The sequence below is a fragment of the Myxocyprinus asiaticus genome, chromosome 49 (assembly GCF_019703515.2).
Source record: "Myxocyprinus asiaticus isolate MX2 ecotype Aquarium Trade chromosome 49, UBuf_Myxa_2, whole genome shotgun sequence".
Classification (NCBI taxonomy): Eukaryota; Metazoa; Chordata; class Actinopteri; order Cypriniformes; family Catostomidae; genus Myxocyprinus; species Myxocyprinus asiaticus.
Genome location: NC_059392.1, coordinates 15,838,463 through 15,855,331, shown reverse-complemented (window position 1 = coordinate 15,855,331; position 16,869 = coordinate 15,838,463). Strand labels below are relative to the sequence as shown.

The window sequence follows — 16,869 nt, the reverse complement described above, 5'->3', positions numbered from 1 at the left end:
AATTTCAGTGAGCACGGGAAGATCGGCATAAATAGACACACCACAAGTAGAAGAGAGAGAGAGAGACTGGACACGACAGGCCCGAACCAGAGCAAAGATTTGTTATTACGAGTAATGAGAGTTTATTTTGTGAAGCGGTGTGTGATAGTGGTTTAACTTAGTGCTTAACCTGAGACGGTATATTGTGCTGCAAAGAGGAAGAAATAAATCCTTACCTAAACAAGGAAAGCTGCTTCTTGCCTCCTCCTTTACACTGGTGCCGAAACCCGGGAGAAGTTTGGGTCGAAGATGGATGGAAGTTGTCCCGTAGAGTCCTCCCAGTTGGCGGAGATCCTCCAAGCCCTCGCCAGCCTACATCAGAGCCACCAACAGACACTGCTTGAGCTCCTGCATGCTCAAGCCGAGGACCGGCAGGCAATCCGGAGCCTCCTCAGCCAGGAAGCGTCCTCAGCCACGACCCCGGACACTCCCATGCCGTTACCCCCGCCAGCATTACAGAAAATGGGGGCGGCGGACGACCCTGAGGCCTTCCTGGATTTGTTTGAGCGGACCGCCGAGATCTGGGGCTGGCTGCTCGGCCAATGGGCAGCCTGACTGATCCCACTATTGTCCGGGGAAGCCCAGCTCGTGGCTCAATAACTGCCATCGACGAGCCTCCTGGCCTACGGAGATTTAAAAAGAGCCATCTTGCAACGGGTTGGTCGCACTCCAGAGGAAAGTCGTCAATTCTTCCGGAGTTTGAATTTGGAGAGCTCCGACCGTCCGTTTGCCTTTGCACAGCGGCTCCGTGACGCCTGCCGAAGATGGCTGTTAGCGGGGGACCGCGACGTCCAGGGAATTATCGACCAGGTGGTACTGGAACAATTCACAGATCGACTGCCTAAAGGGACGGTGGAGTGGGTCCAGTGCCACCGCCCGGTGTCGTTGGAGGAAGCTATCCGACTTGCGGAGGACCACATGGCGGCAATCCCGAGGGCAGAAGAGCCCTCCTACATTTTCTCTCCTCCCTCTGTTTCTTCCCCCTCCCCTCTCTCCTCTCGTTCTGCTCTCTCTCCAGGTCCCGTTCCTGCCCCACGCAGACGAGGAGGACTTCAGCCCCTGAGATCAGTTCCCCGGGTGTGGGAGGTGACACCTTTCCCTACTCCAATGCCACGCCGCTCTCCCCCTCGGGGGGTGCCCGCCGACGCAAGTGCGGGCGTAGCACCTGGGCCGGCCTGCTGGAGGTGCGGAGACCCAAGCCACTTCCGAGATCAGTGCCCTCTGATGGAGCTGGGGATGGTGGTGTGGGTCTCTGACCTCCCACAGGCTGCCCCCGACCGGGCCGGAGCGTACCGGATACCGGTAAGTGTCAAGGGGGGTACTCACCAAGCGTTGGTGGACACCGGGTGTAATCAAACCACTATCCACCAACGCCTGATTCAACCTGAGGCATTGGTCACAACTAAAACGGTGAAGGTGAAATGTGTACACGGGGATATTCACAAGTATCCGGTGGTGACCCTGACAATTAAATTTCGGGGGAAAAAGCATAGAGTGGAAGCCGCGGTTAGTTCCCGCCTCACCCATCCGCTGATTTTGGGGACTGATTGGCCTGATTTTAGAGTTTTATTAAAGGGAATTTATGCGGATGGGTCCTGTACGAAAATAGGGAGATGTGTGATGTGCGATGCTCTGGCAGGGGAGGCAGAGCCGGGGCCGTCCTCGACAGCTCCACGTCATAATGACGAGAGAGGGGGAGAGGCTGCAGCCCCTCCCCTTCTCAGGGAATTCCCTGACGGGGATTTCCCTTTGGAGCAGTCGCGAGACGAAACCCTCAAACACGCCTTTGACCAAGTGAGAGTCATCGATGGTCAACGACTCCAGCCGGACATTGCCCTTTCATACCCCTATTTTGCAATTATAAATGAGCGGTTGTATAGAGTGACACAGGACACTCGGACCAAAGAGGATACAACCCAACTTTTGATTCCAAGGAGCCATCGGGAAATGGTATTCCAGGTGGCTCATTATAATCCCATGGCGGGTCACTTAGGAGAAAGGAAGACACTGAACCGTCTAATAGCCCATTTCTATTGGCCGGGCATTGGCGGCGATGTCCGCAGGTGGTGTGCGACATGCCGCGAATGCCAGCTGGTTAACCCACCGGCCACCCCAAAAGCGCCATTGCGCCCTCTCCCTCTGATCGAAGTCCCCTTTGAGAGAATTGGAATGGACCTCGTCGGGCCATTAGAACGGTCAGCACGCGGACATCGCTTTTTATTGGTCCTAGTGGACTATGCAACGCGATATCCAGAAGCAGTGCCTCTTCGCAACATCTCAGCACGCAGTGTTGTGGAGGCGCTCTTCAAAATAATCTCCCGGGTGGGGATTCCAAAGGAAATCTTCACCGATCAGGGCACAACGTTTATGTCACGGACACTACGCGAACTGTACGAGTTGTTAAATATTAAATCGATTCGCACCAGCGTGTACCATCCTCAAATGGATGGCCTGGTGGAACGATTTAATAAAACCCTTAAAAACATGATTCATAAGTTCGTGCATGATGATGCTAGAAATTGGGATAAATGGCTCGACCCCCTGTTATTTGCAGTAGGAGAGGTCCCGCAAGCCTCCACTGGCTTCTCCCCATTCGAGCTGCTGTATGGGCGACGCCCACGCGGTGTATTGCGAGAAGCCTGGGAGGAGGGACCTTCAAACAGTAAAAATGAAATTCAGTACGTTCTTGATCTTAGAGCAAAACTCCACACTTTGGGACAGATAACACAGGAGAATTTGTTCCAAGCTCAAGAACGACAGCGCCGACTGTATGACAGGGGAACTCAGCTAAGGGAATTTGCACCGGGAGATAAAGTGCTTGTATTGCTTCCCACATCGAGCTCTAAATTACTCGCCAAGTGGCAAGGACCCTTTGAGGTCACACGACGAGTGGGAGATCTCGATTATGAGGTTAAACGAACCGATAGAGGGGGTGCATGTCAAATATACCAACTCAATCTCCTGAAATTGTGGAGGGAGGCGGTTCCCTTGACGTTGGCTATGGTAGTTCCCGAGAAGGCAGAGCTCGGACCGGAGGTGAGTTCAAAACATAAACAGTTCACCCCGGTCATTTGCGGAGACCACCTCTCACTGAGCCAACTCGTGGAGGTTGCTAGGTTGCAACAGGAGTTTGCAGATGTGTTTTCCCCTCTACCGGGATGTACAAACCTCATCCATCACCACATCAAGACCGAGCCGGGGGTTGTGGTACATAGCCACCCCTATCGACTACCCGAACACAAGAAGAAAATCGTTCGGGAAGAATTGGATGCAATGCTTGATATGGGGGTAATAGAAGAATCCCACAGTGATTGGTCCAGCCCAGTTGTTCTAGTGCCTAAGAGCGACGGGTCTGTGCGATTCTGTGTGGATTATAGAAAAGTCAACGCGGTGTCTAAATTTGATGCGTATCCAATGCCTCGCGTTGATGAGTTGTTCGATCGGTTGAGCACTGCTCGTTTTTATTCGACATTGGATTTGACGAAGGGTTATTGGCAGATCCCCTTGACACCAATTTCCCGTGAGAAAACCGCCTTCTCCACACCGTTTGGATTACACCAATTTGTGACACTTCCGTTCGGTTTGTTTGGAGCCCCGGCTACGTTTCAGCGTCTTATGGACCAAATCCTCAGACCGCATTCAGCTTACACCGCTGCCTATTTAGATGACATCATCATTTATAGCAATGATTGGCAGCGGCATATGCAGCATCTGAGGGCGGTTCTGAGATTGCTGCGCCGAGCGGGACTCACAGCGAACCCGAAGAAGTGCGCGATTGGACGGGTGGAGGTACGGTATCTGGGGTTCCACTTGGGCCACGGGCAGGTGCGTCCCCAAATTGACAATACAGCGGCGATTGCGACCTGCCCGAGACCCAAGACCAAAAAAGGGGTGAGACAGTTCCTGGGGCTGGCTGGCTATTATAGAAGGTTCGTACCTAATTATTCGGACGTCACCAGCCCGCTGACTGATCTCACTAAAAAGGGAGCTCCAGATCCGGTCCAGTGGAAGGAGCAGTGTCAGTGGGCGTTCACGCAAGTTAAAGCTGCACTTTGCGGGGGGCCACTTTTACATTCACCTGACTTCTCTCTCCCTTTTGTTTTACAGACAGATGCTTCAGACAGGGGGCTGGGGGCCTTACTCTCGCAGGTGGTGGAGGGGGAGGAGCGCCCGGTGCTGTACATTAGCCGTAAGCTCTCATTAAGGGAAACTAAGTACAGCACCGTGGAAATGGAGTGTCTCGCCATCAAGTGGGCGGTCCTCACTCTCCGATACTACCTGCTGGGGCGGGCCTTCACCCTCTGCTCGGATCATGCCCCACTCCAGTGGCTCCACCGCATGAAAGATACTAATGCCCGGATCACCCGTTGGTATCTGGCTCTTCAGCCGTTTAAGTTCAAGGTGGTCCACAGACTGGGGGCGCAGATGGCTGTCACCAACTTTCTTTCCAGGAATGGGGGGAAGTGGTAGGCAGGCCGGATGCAGCCCCGGCCTGAGTCGGGCGGTAGGGATATGTGGCAGCGGGGGCATGGTCAAGCATCTCTCCGGAGAGAGAGAAAGCGGTAAGGGCGCTTACACCTGAGCAAAATTATGTCTAACACCTGTCTCTAATTTCAGTGAGCACGGGGAGAGCGGCATAAATAGACACACCGCAAGTAGAAGAGAGAGAGAGAGACTGGACACGACAGGCCCGAACCAGAGCAAAGATTTGTTATTATGAGTAATGAGAGTTTATTTTGTGAAGCAGTGTGTGATAGTGGTTTAACTTAGTGCTTAACCTGAGACGGTAAATTGTGCTGCAAAGAGGAAGAAATAAATCCTTACCTAAACAAGGAAAGCTGCTTCTTGCCTCCTCCTTTACAGGAGCTCTCTGTAGACCCTGAAGAACTACAGAGAGGTCCCATGAGGGAACGAGGTGCAGTCTGAAGGGATTCAACCTCCTGGCACCTCTCAGGAACCTGATGATCAGGTCGTGCTTCCCTAAGGACTTACCATCCACTGTGTCGTGGTGTGCCGCTATAGCGGCTACATACACCTTCAAGGTGGAGAGGGACAGCTGCCCTTTCAACCTCTCCTGCAGGAAGGAAAGCACCAACCCGACTGTGCATCTCTGGGGGTCTTTGCGTCGGGAAGAACGCCACTTAGCAAACAGACGCCAATTAAAGGCATACAGGCACCTCGTAGAGGGGGCCCTAGCCTGAGTGATCGTGTCTACCACCGCTTAAGTCTTCCACGTCCCGTCCAGGGGCCAGACATGGAGATTCCAGAGGTCTGGTTGTGGGTGCCAGATGGTAACCCCATCCCTGAGAAAGAAGGTCCTTCCTCAGGGGAATTTGCCAGGGGGGGCTGTCGCAAGGAGCGTGAGGTCCGAGAACCATGTCTAGGTGAGCCAGTAGGGTGCTACCAGGACAACCTGCTCCTCATCCTCCCTGACCTTGCACAGGGTCTGTGCAAGTAGGCTCACTGGGGGAAATGCATATTTGTGAAGTCCAGGGGGCCAGCTGTGTGCCAGTGCGTCTATACCGAGAGGTGCCTCGGTCAGGGTGTACCAGAGCGGGCAGTGGGAGGATTCTTGGGAGGCGAACAGGTCTACCTGTGCCTGTTCCAATCGACTCCAGATCAGCTGGACCACCTGAGGGTGGAGTCTCCACTTTCCCCTGAGGGTAACCTGCCGTGACAGCGCATCGGCTGCAGTGTTGAGGTCGCCTGGGATGCGAGTGGTTTGCAGCGAGGTTCTGCTGACTCCAGAGGAGGAGACAGCGGGCGAGTTCTGACATACAACGGGAGCGCAGACCGCCTTGACGGTTGACATATGCTACCGTTGCCATGTTGTCTGTCCGAACTAACACGTGCTTGCCCTGGATCAACGGCTGGAACCTCCGCAGGGCGAGCAGAATTGCCAGCAACTCGAGGCAGTTGATGTGCCAATGCAGCCGCGGGCTCGTCCATAAGCTGGTGGCTGCGTGCCCATTGCAAACAGCGCCCTAGCCTGTTTTACAGGCATCTGTCATAACCATGACGCACCTGGAGACCTGCTCTAGGGGAACGCCTGCCCGTAGAAACGTGAGGTCGGTCCAAGGGCTGAAGAGGCGGTGACAGATTGGCGTGATGGCCACGCGATGCCATGCTCATCTCAGGACTCAGTACTGGAGCGGTCTCATATGCATCAACCCTAGTGGAGTGGCCACCACTAAGGATGCCATATGCCCCAGGAGCCTCTGAAAGAGTTTCAGTGGAACCACTGTTTTCTGTTTGTACACATTCTTTTCCCAGTAGACCCGAAGCCCTAGTCAGCTGAGGTGCGACACAACATATCCAGTGAGTGAGCTAGGATTAGCCAATCGACAAGATAGTTGAGAATGCGAATGCCCACTTCCCTTAAAGGGGCAAGAGCTGCCTCTGCGATCTTCATGAAGAGGCGAGGGGACAAGGACAGACCGAAAGGGAGGACCTTGTACTGATACGCCCGACCCTCAAATGCAAACTGCAGGAAGGGTCTGTGTCAAGGTAGAATCGAGACGTGGAAGTACGTGTCCTTCAGGTCTACCACCGCGAACCAATCTTGATGCCGGACGCTCGCCAGAATGTGTTTTTGCATCCGCATCTTGAACGGGAGTCTGTGTAAAGCCCGGTTCAGTACTCGCAGGTCCAGGATTGGCCGCAACCCACCGCCTTTTTTCGGTACAATGAAGTAGGGGCTGTAAAACCTCTTCTTCATCTCGGCTGGAGGGACAGGCTCTATTGCATCCTTCTGTAGGAGGGTAGCAATCTCCACATGCAAGATAGCAGCGTTCACGCCCTTGTGGTGAAGTGAATGCCGCTGAACTTGGGTGAACTGAATCGCGTAGACGAGTCGGACGGTCTGGATCAGCCATCGCGACGGATTTGAAAGCGCAACATCTAAGCTCCGGGCGAGGGGGACCAAGGGGACAATCTCGTCGGACGTACCGGCAGGTGGGGCCTCGCGGCAGGGCGAAGCCCAAGGTGCCACGCCATGTTGTGGCCGTGCTGAGTTCAGGGACATCAAAGCACTTACTTGGCTCCTTGTAACCACCCCAGAACAGCCTGGGACGGGGGAGGAAGAGGCCTGTCTTTGTGACCCGTGGAGACTGTTACATCGGGGGCGGATTTGGCAACGAGCAGGCGGGGTGCGGGATCTTTAGCTGCACCGGGGCAGGATGTGCCGGATAGCCTCCATCTGCTGCTTCACCGTCAAGAACTGCTGGGCAAAGTCCTCAATGGTGTCGCCGAATAGGCCAAGCTGGGAAATGAGGGCAGCAAGGAACCATGTCTTGTTGGCCTCACCCATCCTGACCAGGTTGAGACAAAGGTGGCGCTACTGGACCACTAAGGTGGACATCGCCCGCCCGAGAGACCGTGCCGTGACCTTCATTGCCCGGAGAGCAAGGTTGGTCGCTGAGCGCAGCTCCTGCATCAAATCTGGGGTGGAACTACCCTCATGCAGTTCCTTTAGCGCCTTGGCTTGATGGACTTGGAGAAGAGCCATGGCGTGCAGGGCGGAGGTGGCTTGTCTAGCGGCACTGTAGGCTTTGGCCGTCAGGGACGACGTAAACCTACAGGCCTTGGACGGGAGCTTTGGGCATCTGCGCCAGGTGGCGGCGCTCTGCAGGCATAGATGCACCGCAAGCGCCTTATCCACCAGGGGAATCGCCGAATAGCCCCTGGCCACCCCGCCATCAAGGGTAGTGAGGGCGGGGGAGCTGAAAGATCGGGACCGGGCAGTAAAAGGTGCCTCCCACGATCTTGTCAGCTCCTCATGCGCTTCCGGGAAGAAACAGACTGGAGCGGGGCGTGGCTGCTTTGAGCGGTGCCTCGAGCCCAGGAACCAATCATCGAACCACGAGGGTTCAGGGGAGAGCGGAGGGTTCCACTCTAGCCCGATGCTCGCGGCTGCCCGGGAAAGCATGTCCGTCATTTCCGCACCAGCCTGTGACTGGGCAACCGCACCTGGGGGGGGAGCCCAGCTGAGGCTTCTGCATCTGACTGGACGAGCCTGTTGTCCGATGCTGCGCTCAAGAGCTCATCAGTTTCGCGGGCTCCAAACAAGAGCTGGCGGACTCATCCGAGCATGCTGGGGAATGGGAGGCCCGTGGGGGGATACCCGGCAGAGGTGGTCCCATTGGGGTCCCCAAATCACCCCCAGTGTTAGCCGTGCTGGCCTTATACCCGTAGGTAGAAGGACCAAGGTGGGGAGCCGCTGGGGTGGCTTGCTTTCTTATGAAAACAAGCCGCGACCGCAATGTTGCCATGGTCATGTTCTCGCAGTGAGTACATGATCCATCCACGAATGCTGTCTCCATGTGGGTCGCGCCCAGACACGAAAGACAGCAATTGTGACCGTCAGAAGTTGAGAGATAATGACCGCAACCAGGAATAACACACAAACGGAAAGACGCATCTTAAAAAGACATTCCGTGTGTGCTGCTCTTTTAGAGAAATATACTCTTTTAGAAAAATATACTCTTTTTTTTCTGCCGTAGCGCCCTGGGGCATTCTCTGCAGTGCACCAGCGCAGAGGACGGAGAAACCGCTGAAGTGCATCATCAGATCCAGCAGAGGTGAATGAACAGTCAGCTCAGTAAACATCAACCGTTCAGCTCCGAAGAGAAAATCTGAAGTGGTTGCATACCAGCTCCTTTTATAACCATATGTCTGGGGGAGTGATATGCAAATACCACTCACCAATTTTCATTGGCCTTTTATCAAAGACCAGAGGTGTCTTGGGCTCCCAAGAGTGACCCCTAGTGTCACTACATCGACACAACGTCGAGTGAGTGATAGATAGGTAAGAGAAAGCACCCACCCTCAGAACGATCCAGTGCTGGTCGGACCAATCAGACTCTACGCTACAAGACTATTTTGATCACATGGACTGGGAGATGTTCCGGTCCTCCTCTGATGACGACATCGAGGTTTACGCTTATAGCGTAACATGTTTCATCAGAAAGTGCATAGAGGATGTTGTTCTGACCAAAACAATACGGATCTACCCCAAACTGAAGCCATGGATAAATAGTGATGTTCGCGCGGCGCTTGATACACGGACCTCCGCTTTTAATTCCGGGAACACGGAGGAGCATAAACAAGCCAGTTATGTACTCCGCAAAACTATCAGAGCAGCCAAACACCAGTACAGGGACAAGATTGAAGGACAGTTTAACACCACCAACTCTAGAAGCATGTAGCAGGGAATTAATATCATCACGGACTTTAAAGGGAATAAAAACTCCGCCATGAACACCACTGCCTCTCTCTCGGATGACCTAAATAATTTTTATGCTCGTTTCAAGGGAAATAACACCACCCTCGTGGCGAGAGCTCTCGCGGCCGAAGCTACAGAGGTTAGTTCACTCTCCGTCACTGTAGCGGATGTAATCCGATCCTTCCGACGGGTGAATATCCATAAAGCCACGGGTCCAGATGGCATTCCGGGCCGTGTCATCTGAGCGTGTGCGAACCAACTGGCAGGTGTTTTTACAGACATTTTCAACCTTTCCCTCTTCTTGTCTGTGGTCCCCACATGCTTTAAAACGTCTACCATTGTGCCTGTACCGAAGCTATCCAAAATCACTTGACTGGTGTCCTGTTGCTCTGACCCCCATCATCAGCAAATGCTTTGAGAGACTAATCAGAGATTACATCTGCTCTTTGCTGCCTCCATCACTGGACCCATTGCAGTTTGCTTACCACAACAACCACTCCACTGATGATACCATTGCATCTACACTACACACTGCTCTCTCCCACCTGGAAAAAAGGAACATATGAGAATGCTGTTTGTAGACTACAGCTCAGCATTTAACACCATAATGCCCTCCAAGCTTGATGAGAAACTCCAGGCTTTGGGCTTAAACAGCTCGCTGTGCCGCTGGATCCTGGACTTCCTATCAAGCAGATGCCAGGTGGTTAGAATGGGCAGCAACATCTCCTCATCACTGACCCTCAACACTGGAGCTCCGCAGGGCTGTGTTCTCAGCCCACTCCTGTAGTCCCTGTATACACATAACTGTGTGGCAACACACAGCTCCAATGCCATCATTAAGTTTGCTGATGATACGACGGTGGTAGGTCTGATCACTGACAATGATGAAACGGCCTACAGAGAGGAGGTACACACTCTGACAGGCTGGTGTCAGGAGCACAACCTCCCCCTCAACGTCAGCAAGACAAAGGAACTTGTGGTGGACTTCAGGAGAAAAGACAGAGAACACAGCCCCATCACCATCAATGGAGCACCGGTGGAGAGAGTCAGCAGCTTCAAGTTCCTCGGTGTCCAAATCACTGAGGAACTCATATGGTCTGTCCACACTGAGGCCGTTGTGAAGAAGACTCATCAGCGCCTCTTCTTCCTGAGATGGCTGAGGAAGTTTGGAATGAACCACCACATCCTCACACTGTTCTACACCAGCACTGTAGAGAGCATCCTGACTGGCTGCATCACTACCTGGTATGGCAATAGCACTGCCCACAACTGCAAAGCCCTGCAAAGTGTGGTGCGAACTGTCAGACACATCATCGGAGGTAAGCTTCACTCCCTCCAGGACATATATACCAGGCGGTGTGTGAAAAAAGCTCGGAGGATCATCAGAGACTCCAGCCACCCGAGCCATGGGCTGCTCTCACTGCTGCCATCAGGCAGGCGGTATCGCAGCATCAGGACCCACACCAGCCGACTTCATGACAGCTTCTTCCCCAAGCAATCAGACTTTTGAACTCTTGATCTCTCACGATCAATTTACATCAGCACTGCACTTTATTAATCTTATTATCTCACACTGGACTGTCATAAATTATATTCTCTCTTAACAACACACTGGCAACTGACTATCAACTGACAGCCTGAATGTCAATACAGTACAATACAACCTACTGTATATTTTATATACAGTTGTGCTCAAAAGTTTACATACCCTTGGAGAATTGGTAATATATGTACCATTTTTAAAGAAAACATGAGTGAGCAGGCAAAACACATTTAATTTATTTCTTATGGGATTCATATTCAACTGTAGGTTACAACAGAATGGCACAATCAGAAAACAAAACATGGCAACAATGAAAAAAATGAAATGACTCCTGTTCAAAAGTCTGCATACCCTTAGTTTTTAATACTGTGTATTGCCCCCTTTAGCATCAATGACAGCATGCAGTCTTTTGTAATAGTTGTCTATGAGGCCCCAAATTCTTGTAGGTGGTATAGCTACCCATTCGTCTTGGCAAAATGCCTCCAGGTCATGCAAAGTCTTTGGTCGTCTTGCATGAACCGCACGTTTGAGATCTCCCCAGAGTGGCTCAATGATATTAAGGTCAGGAGACTGTGATGGCCACTCCAGAACCTTCACCTTTTTCTGCTGTAACCACTGGAGGGTCAACTTGGCCTTGTGCTTAGGGTCATTGTCGTGCTGGAAAGTCCAAGTGCGTCCCATGCGCGGCTTTCGTGCAGAAGAATGCAAACTGTCTGCCAGTATTTTCTGATAACATGCTGCACTCATCTTGCCATCAATTTTTACAAGATTCCCCATGCCTTTAGAGCTCACACACCCCCAAAACATCAGTGAGCCACCACCATGCTTCACAGTGGGGATGGTATTCTTTTCACTATAGGCCTTGTCCAAACATAGCACTTATGGTTGTGAACATAAAGCTCTATTTTGGTCTCGTCACTCCAAATTACAGTGTGCCAGAAGCTGTGAGGCGTGTCAAGGTGTTGTCGGGCATATTGTAACCATGCTTTTTTGTGGCATTGGCGCAGTAAAGGCTTCTTTCTGGCAACTCAACCATGCAGTTCATTTTTGTTGAAGTATCGTCGTATTGTGCTCCTTGAAACAACCACTGTCTTTTTCCAGAGCAGCCTGTATTTCTCCTGAGGTTACCTGTGGGTTTTTCTTTGTATCCCAAACAATTCTTCTGGCAATTGTGGCTGATTCTGGCAAATTTTCTGCTCCCCATGGCTCAGAGTCTAGCCTGCTCAGTTCATCCATGTGAGAGCTAACAAACTCATTGATTATTTATACACAGACACTAATTGCATTTTAAAAAGCCACAGGTGTGGGAAATTAACCTTTAATTGCCATTTAAACCTGTGCGTGTCACCTTGTGTGTTTGTAACAAGGCCAAACATTCAAGGGTATTTAAACTTTTGATAAGGCCATTTGGGTGATTTCTGTTATCATTATGATTTAAAAAGGAGCCAAACAACTATGTGATAATAAATGGCTTCATATGATCACTATCCTTAAATAAAAGACAGTTTGTTTTTTTTGTTTGTTTTGTTTTGCATGATCAGTCATATTTTCAAAATCAATGCCAAAATGTCACAATTTCTGCCAGGGTATGCAAACTTTTGAGCACAAATGTATACTATATATACTATTTTTATTGTATAATGTGTATTCTATATTGTGTGTATGTGTATTCTATATTGTGTGTATTGTATACTGTACATTGTATTATTATTTGTATATTGTGTTGTGTGTAATATGTGTATATTAGATATGTAAATTGTGATGTGTAAATCTGATGTTTATTGTAAATTGGTATATGTCTCAAAACTGTCATGACTGCTATGTTGCTCGGAACTGCACCCAAGACTTTCACCCACTGTTGCATTTGTGTATATGGTTGTGTGACAATAAAAGTGATTTGATTTTTATTTGATAATAATGTTTCTATGTGTGTTCTGTATTTTTCTATGTGAGTGCTTATCTAAATGTGTTTTAAAACTTAGTAAGCTAAACGGTACACTCAAAAAATAGATAGAAGTTCTCTATAGAGAGCTGACCTGATAAGAATATATTAATTATTCATGGTGACGAGGAGGAGGGCGGGGCCGGGCCATGAGTGCACACTGCCAGCCCCCAATTGGGCTAATCAGCCCAGGAGAGGGATAAAGCCAAGCCGAATGCGGCAGTTCGAGAGAGAGAGAGAGAGAGAGAGAGAGAGAGAGTGTGAGTGAGTGAGAGAGTGAGTGAGTGAGTGTCACACGCAGCTGCTGTGTGTGTGTAAGTTTGTCTTTTTAAGTTTTCATTAAACATTATTTTGATGGTGCATCCGGTTTACGCCTCCTCCTTGCCCATTTTAATCATGTTACATTCATATAATTCAGTTCACTATTATTTGCCCTTCTTTGTAAAGTAGGCTTCACTTTTGTGTCATCTCTGTTTGTGTCATTGTAGGTTGCGTCATATTTCAGTGAATAAACTTTAACTACAATAATAAACTATAACATTGAGATATTGTTACTGCCTTTGAACAAATGTAAAAAATCATATCCCACATTTTGCATGTAACCATGTTTTTGCTTGATTGTCCATATTACAAAAAAAAAAAAAAAAGAAAAGAAAAGAAAGAAAAAAAAAACCTGTAATACTTTAATTACCAGAGAATACAAATTCACACAATTTAGGGTTAAAATGTATTTAGAAATGCACCATATGTTTGTAACAGGGTTACGAAAATTGCAAAAATCTTTTACAATAATAAAACAGCTCATATAATACTTGACCTCCTGAGCTGACGATCAACATTTTCTGAAATTTACGCACCTCCTTTCACTGATCATTTACTGAAAAAGAAAATTATTTTTCCCCAGAAAGAAAAAAGAGAAGGAAATAAAATCAGCAGATTGTATGCTACAGTTTCTAAAACTGAAAAAGTGTCTAAAACAGCAATTTATACGTCACACTGCAGCAGCGACTTCTTAGTAAGCCAGAGAACATGTGGGTATATTTAATCTTTTAATTGAAATTGAAATTTATATTCAAATATAACTTTTAAGCATGCTTTCCTGAATATTTGTGTTACTGCAATTATGATTTCTATTATAATGTGGCCACATGCTTTATGAACTATTATAACAGACTAATGAATCTACAAAACTAAAGGCTGTTCAAAATGAAACTGAATGGGTGTGTGATTTTTCAGGACAATCAGGGACATTATTCTGTGTCTTGCATCGTATATCAGAATTAACAGAAAGTAAGAGAATGGACTCCAGACTCTTATCACTCATTCTGTTGCTACACATTCCAGGTATGTTAATTGTTATAATTATAATTATATATTAATTGTGTGTAAATGGATTACAGTTTGTAACAAGGTTCTTAAGATGGGTAAGGAGGAGGCGGGAACCAGCTGAACAGTCAATGTAAAACTTTAACAAACTGAACTCAAACATAACATAAATAGCAAAACTAACAAAGATGCACACACACAGCTTCATGCGTCTCTCTCCTCTCTCTCTCGAACTGACGTCCCCTTATCTCTTTATTTATTTATTTATTTATTTATTTATTTTTAGCTTTTTTTAAATTTTTTTTTTTTTTTTATTGAAAAGAAATATCAAAACAAACAATACAAATAATCCCCTTATCTCTCTCCCACTGATTAGTCAGTTCAGCGGCAGGCATGCGTCATCGCGGCCTGGCCACGGACCCCTCTTCGTCACATAGTTTTGTTGTGCCTATAATTCATTCAGATGTAGCTTTTTTTTCTGTCACTGATTTGTACATATTCCTGTGTAAGAGACTTATGTCCAGGTCTGAGATTGAATATTGATTGCATATCATTGTGGATTGATTTCTGTGTTGTTTAGAGTGAAATACAATACAAAAGATAGCGTCATTCAGAGACTTGCCAATTGTAAAGTGCCTTGTAGTGGACTGCAATATAGTGTCTCTAATAATTGGACTACCTTTTAATATATGAATGTTTTTCCTTTATGGTCTGAATTCAGCATTAGATTCTTTAAAAGGCAATTCTCCACACATTGTTTGTACATATCTTTTTTTATAAAGTTCTTTATATCTTCACTGAAAAACAGTGCCGGATTTGCTTTTCATTTTAGCCTGATTTCTGAAGAATGAAAAGCAATGTCGTTATTGGATTACATTTAATATTTCTTGTCTGTAATGACTGAAATTCAGGGCATCATAAATTATCTTACATCCCAAGTGTGGTGATTATTTTTTGGTCAGTGTCATTTGAGGTCAAGTAGGGCAGAATTTAGTGAAAAACTGAATGTTAGTCTCATGTAATTTGTGAGCAATGTGGTTGAGTGGGTTTGAGTGACAAATGGGTGAGTATGGGTCCATATTCTATATGCAAACTATTTGCTTCCTTTAGTATGAACACTCATTGGATTGCTGGAATAGTGGATATTTCTTCTTCTGTCTTTATGCAAACTTCTGCAAACTACTGTCTCTTTAATGGTATGGCTTTTTTTTTTTTTTTAGACTCTCTAACATTGGACCATGTCTCTGTGACCTGTAATGAAATTTGTGCTTTGAGGGAGACTCAGGTGATACTGATATGCTTTTATTCGCACATCAACATCAAAACTGTGTTCTGGTTCAGTCAGAAACAGAGTACAAATTGGAGAAACAAGGAAGAACCTGAAGATTTGAATGTAGACTCTGATTACTCAGGACGAGTGAAACATCAGATCACAAACACACATTCAACACTCACAATAACAGACTTGAGACTGAGAGACTCTGGAGAATATCACCTCATGTTCATTATGAAGGATAGAGTTAAACATCTCAGCTCATCAGCAGTCAATCTGACAGTCACAGGTGAAATTGCTTCTAGATTCTGGTCAGTGGTTCAAGCTATTTTCATTTGTCATGTCATGAAGTATCTTAAATGTTTACTTTATTCAGATCTACAGTTGAGAATGAATCCTGAATCTACAGAGCAGAGAGATCAAACAGTAAAACTGACCTGTGATTCTTCCTGCACTTTGACCTCCACATATTATCATACCTACTGGAAGAAGAATAGACAAAACTTAAAATATACATCGTCCAAAAGCATGTTGGTGTTATCCAGAAAAAATGCTGACAGCTATTCCTGCTTTATTGATCAAGACTTTACATATCCCTCATCTTCTGTGTGTGAGTGTGACATTTACATGATATTTAGCCTTAAAAGAGCAGAATTATATTAGGGGACACTCGGGGCAATCTTAACAGTAAATTTCTTCAATCACAAACACGCTAGAGTGATAAAACGTACTCAGTAAATGCTCAGTAAAGTTCCTCCTCGGCCAGAGAAAACAAGTGCCATTGTTTCTATTTGTTTCACTTTCTTCTGCTGTCTAAAATTCTGATGCCTTTGAATTCAAACTAATATCTATTTCATCGCTACGCTGTTGGTTAAATGTTAACATGAATGATAGACGCTAACTCTATCGCTGGTTGCTACCATACAAGATTGTAAAGTTGGGGCAATTGTAACACTAGTTATGAAGTAAAAATTGTAAGCCATCTAATCTTAAAATGTGTGGTGAACATTATTTCAACAAAGTATCTATTTAAAGCAGGGTCATTTCTAGCTACAGTATAAACGGTATAAGTGGCCAATTAGAGCCCCCGAGCCAACAGGCCATTTTGGGTTCCCTGTCTGTCACTCACTCGACGTTGTGTCGATGTAGTGACACTAGGGGTCACTCTTGGGAGCCCGAGATACCTCTGGTCTTTGATAAAAGGCCAATGAAAATTGGCGAGTGGTATTTGCATGCCACTCCCCCGGACATACGGGTATAAAAGGAGCTGGCGTGCAACCTCTCATTCAGATTTTCTCTTGGAGCCGAACGGTCGATGTTTACTGAGCTGACTGTTCATTCACCTCTGCTGGATCTGATGGCGCATTTCAGCGGCTTCTCCCTCCTCTGCACTGGTGCACTGAAGAGAACGCCCCGGGCGCTTCGGCAGAAAAAAGAGAGTATATTTTCCTAAAAGAGTATATTTCTCTAAAAGAGCGGCACACATGGAACGTCTTTTTAAAGATGAATCTTTTTAAAGATGC

The 16,869-nt window shown here is 47.7% G+C and overlaps 2 protein-coding genes across 2 annotated transcripts in view; both read left to right on the top strand.

Annotated features, from left to right (window-relative positions):
* The window catches only part of LOC127438086 (uncharacterized), a 54,227-nt gene extending 37,770 nt beyond the window's left edge, over nucleotides 1–16,457 (top strand). The window contains exons 8-10 of the mRNA XM_051693364.1: nucleotides 13,984–14,091; nucleotides 15,294–15,635; nucleotides 15,723–16,457. Coding sequence (XP_051549324.1) covers nucleotides 13,984–14,091; nucleotides 15,294–15,635; nucleotides 15,723–16,009 — 737 coding nt within the window. The 3' untranslated portion in view covers nucleotides 16,010–16,457. The remainder of the gene's footprint in view (nucleotides 1–13,983; nucleotides 14,092–15,293; nucleotides 15,636–15,722) is intronic.
* Nucleotides 1,595–14,004, top strand: LOC127438251 (uncharacterized). The gene is made up of 2 exons (XM_051693700.1): nucleotides 1,595–13,778; nucleotides 13,984–14,004. Exon 1 carries the CDS (start codon nucleotides 1,660–1,662, stop codon nucleotides 4,507–4,509), a length of 2,850 nt encoding a protein of 949 aa, XP_051549660.1. The 5' UTR covers nucleotides 1,595–1,659; the 3' UTR covers nucleotides 4,510–13,778; nucleotides 13,984–14,004.
* Nucleotides 16,458–16,869: the final 412 nt, after the last annotated feature.

What these genes read in the sequence shown, in the direction of transcription:
- LOC127438251 (XM_051693700.1), top strand. Translation starts at nt 1,660, where the DNA reads ATGTGCGATGCTCTGGCAGGGGAGGCAGAGCCGGGGCCGTCCTCGACA.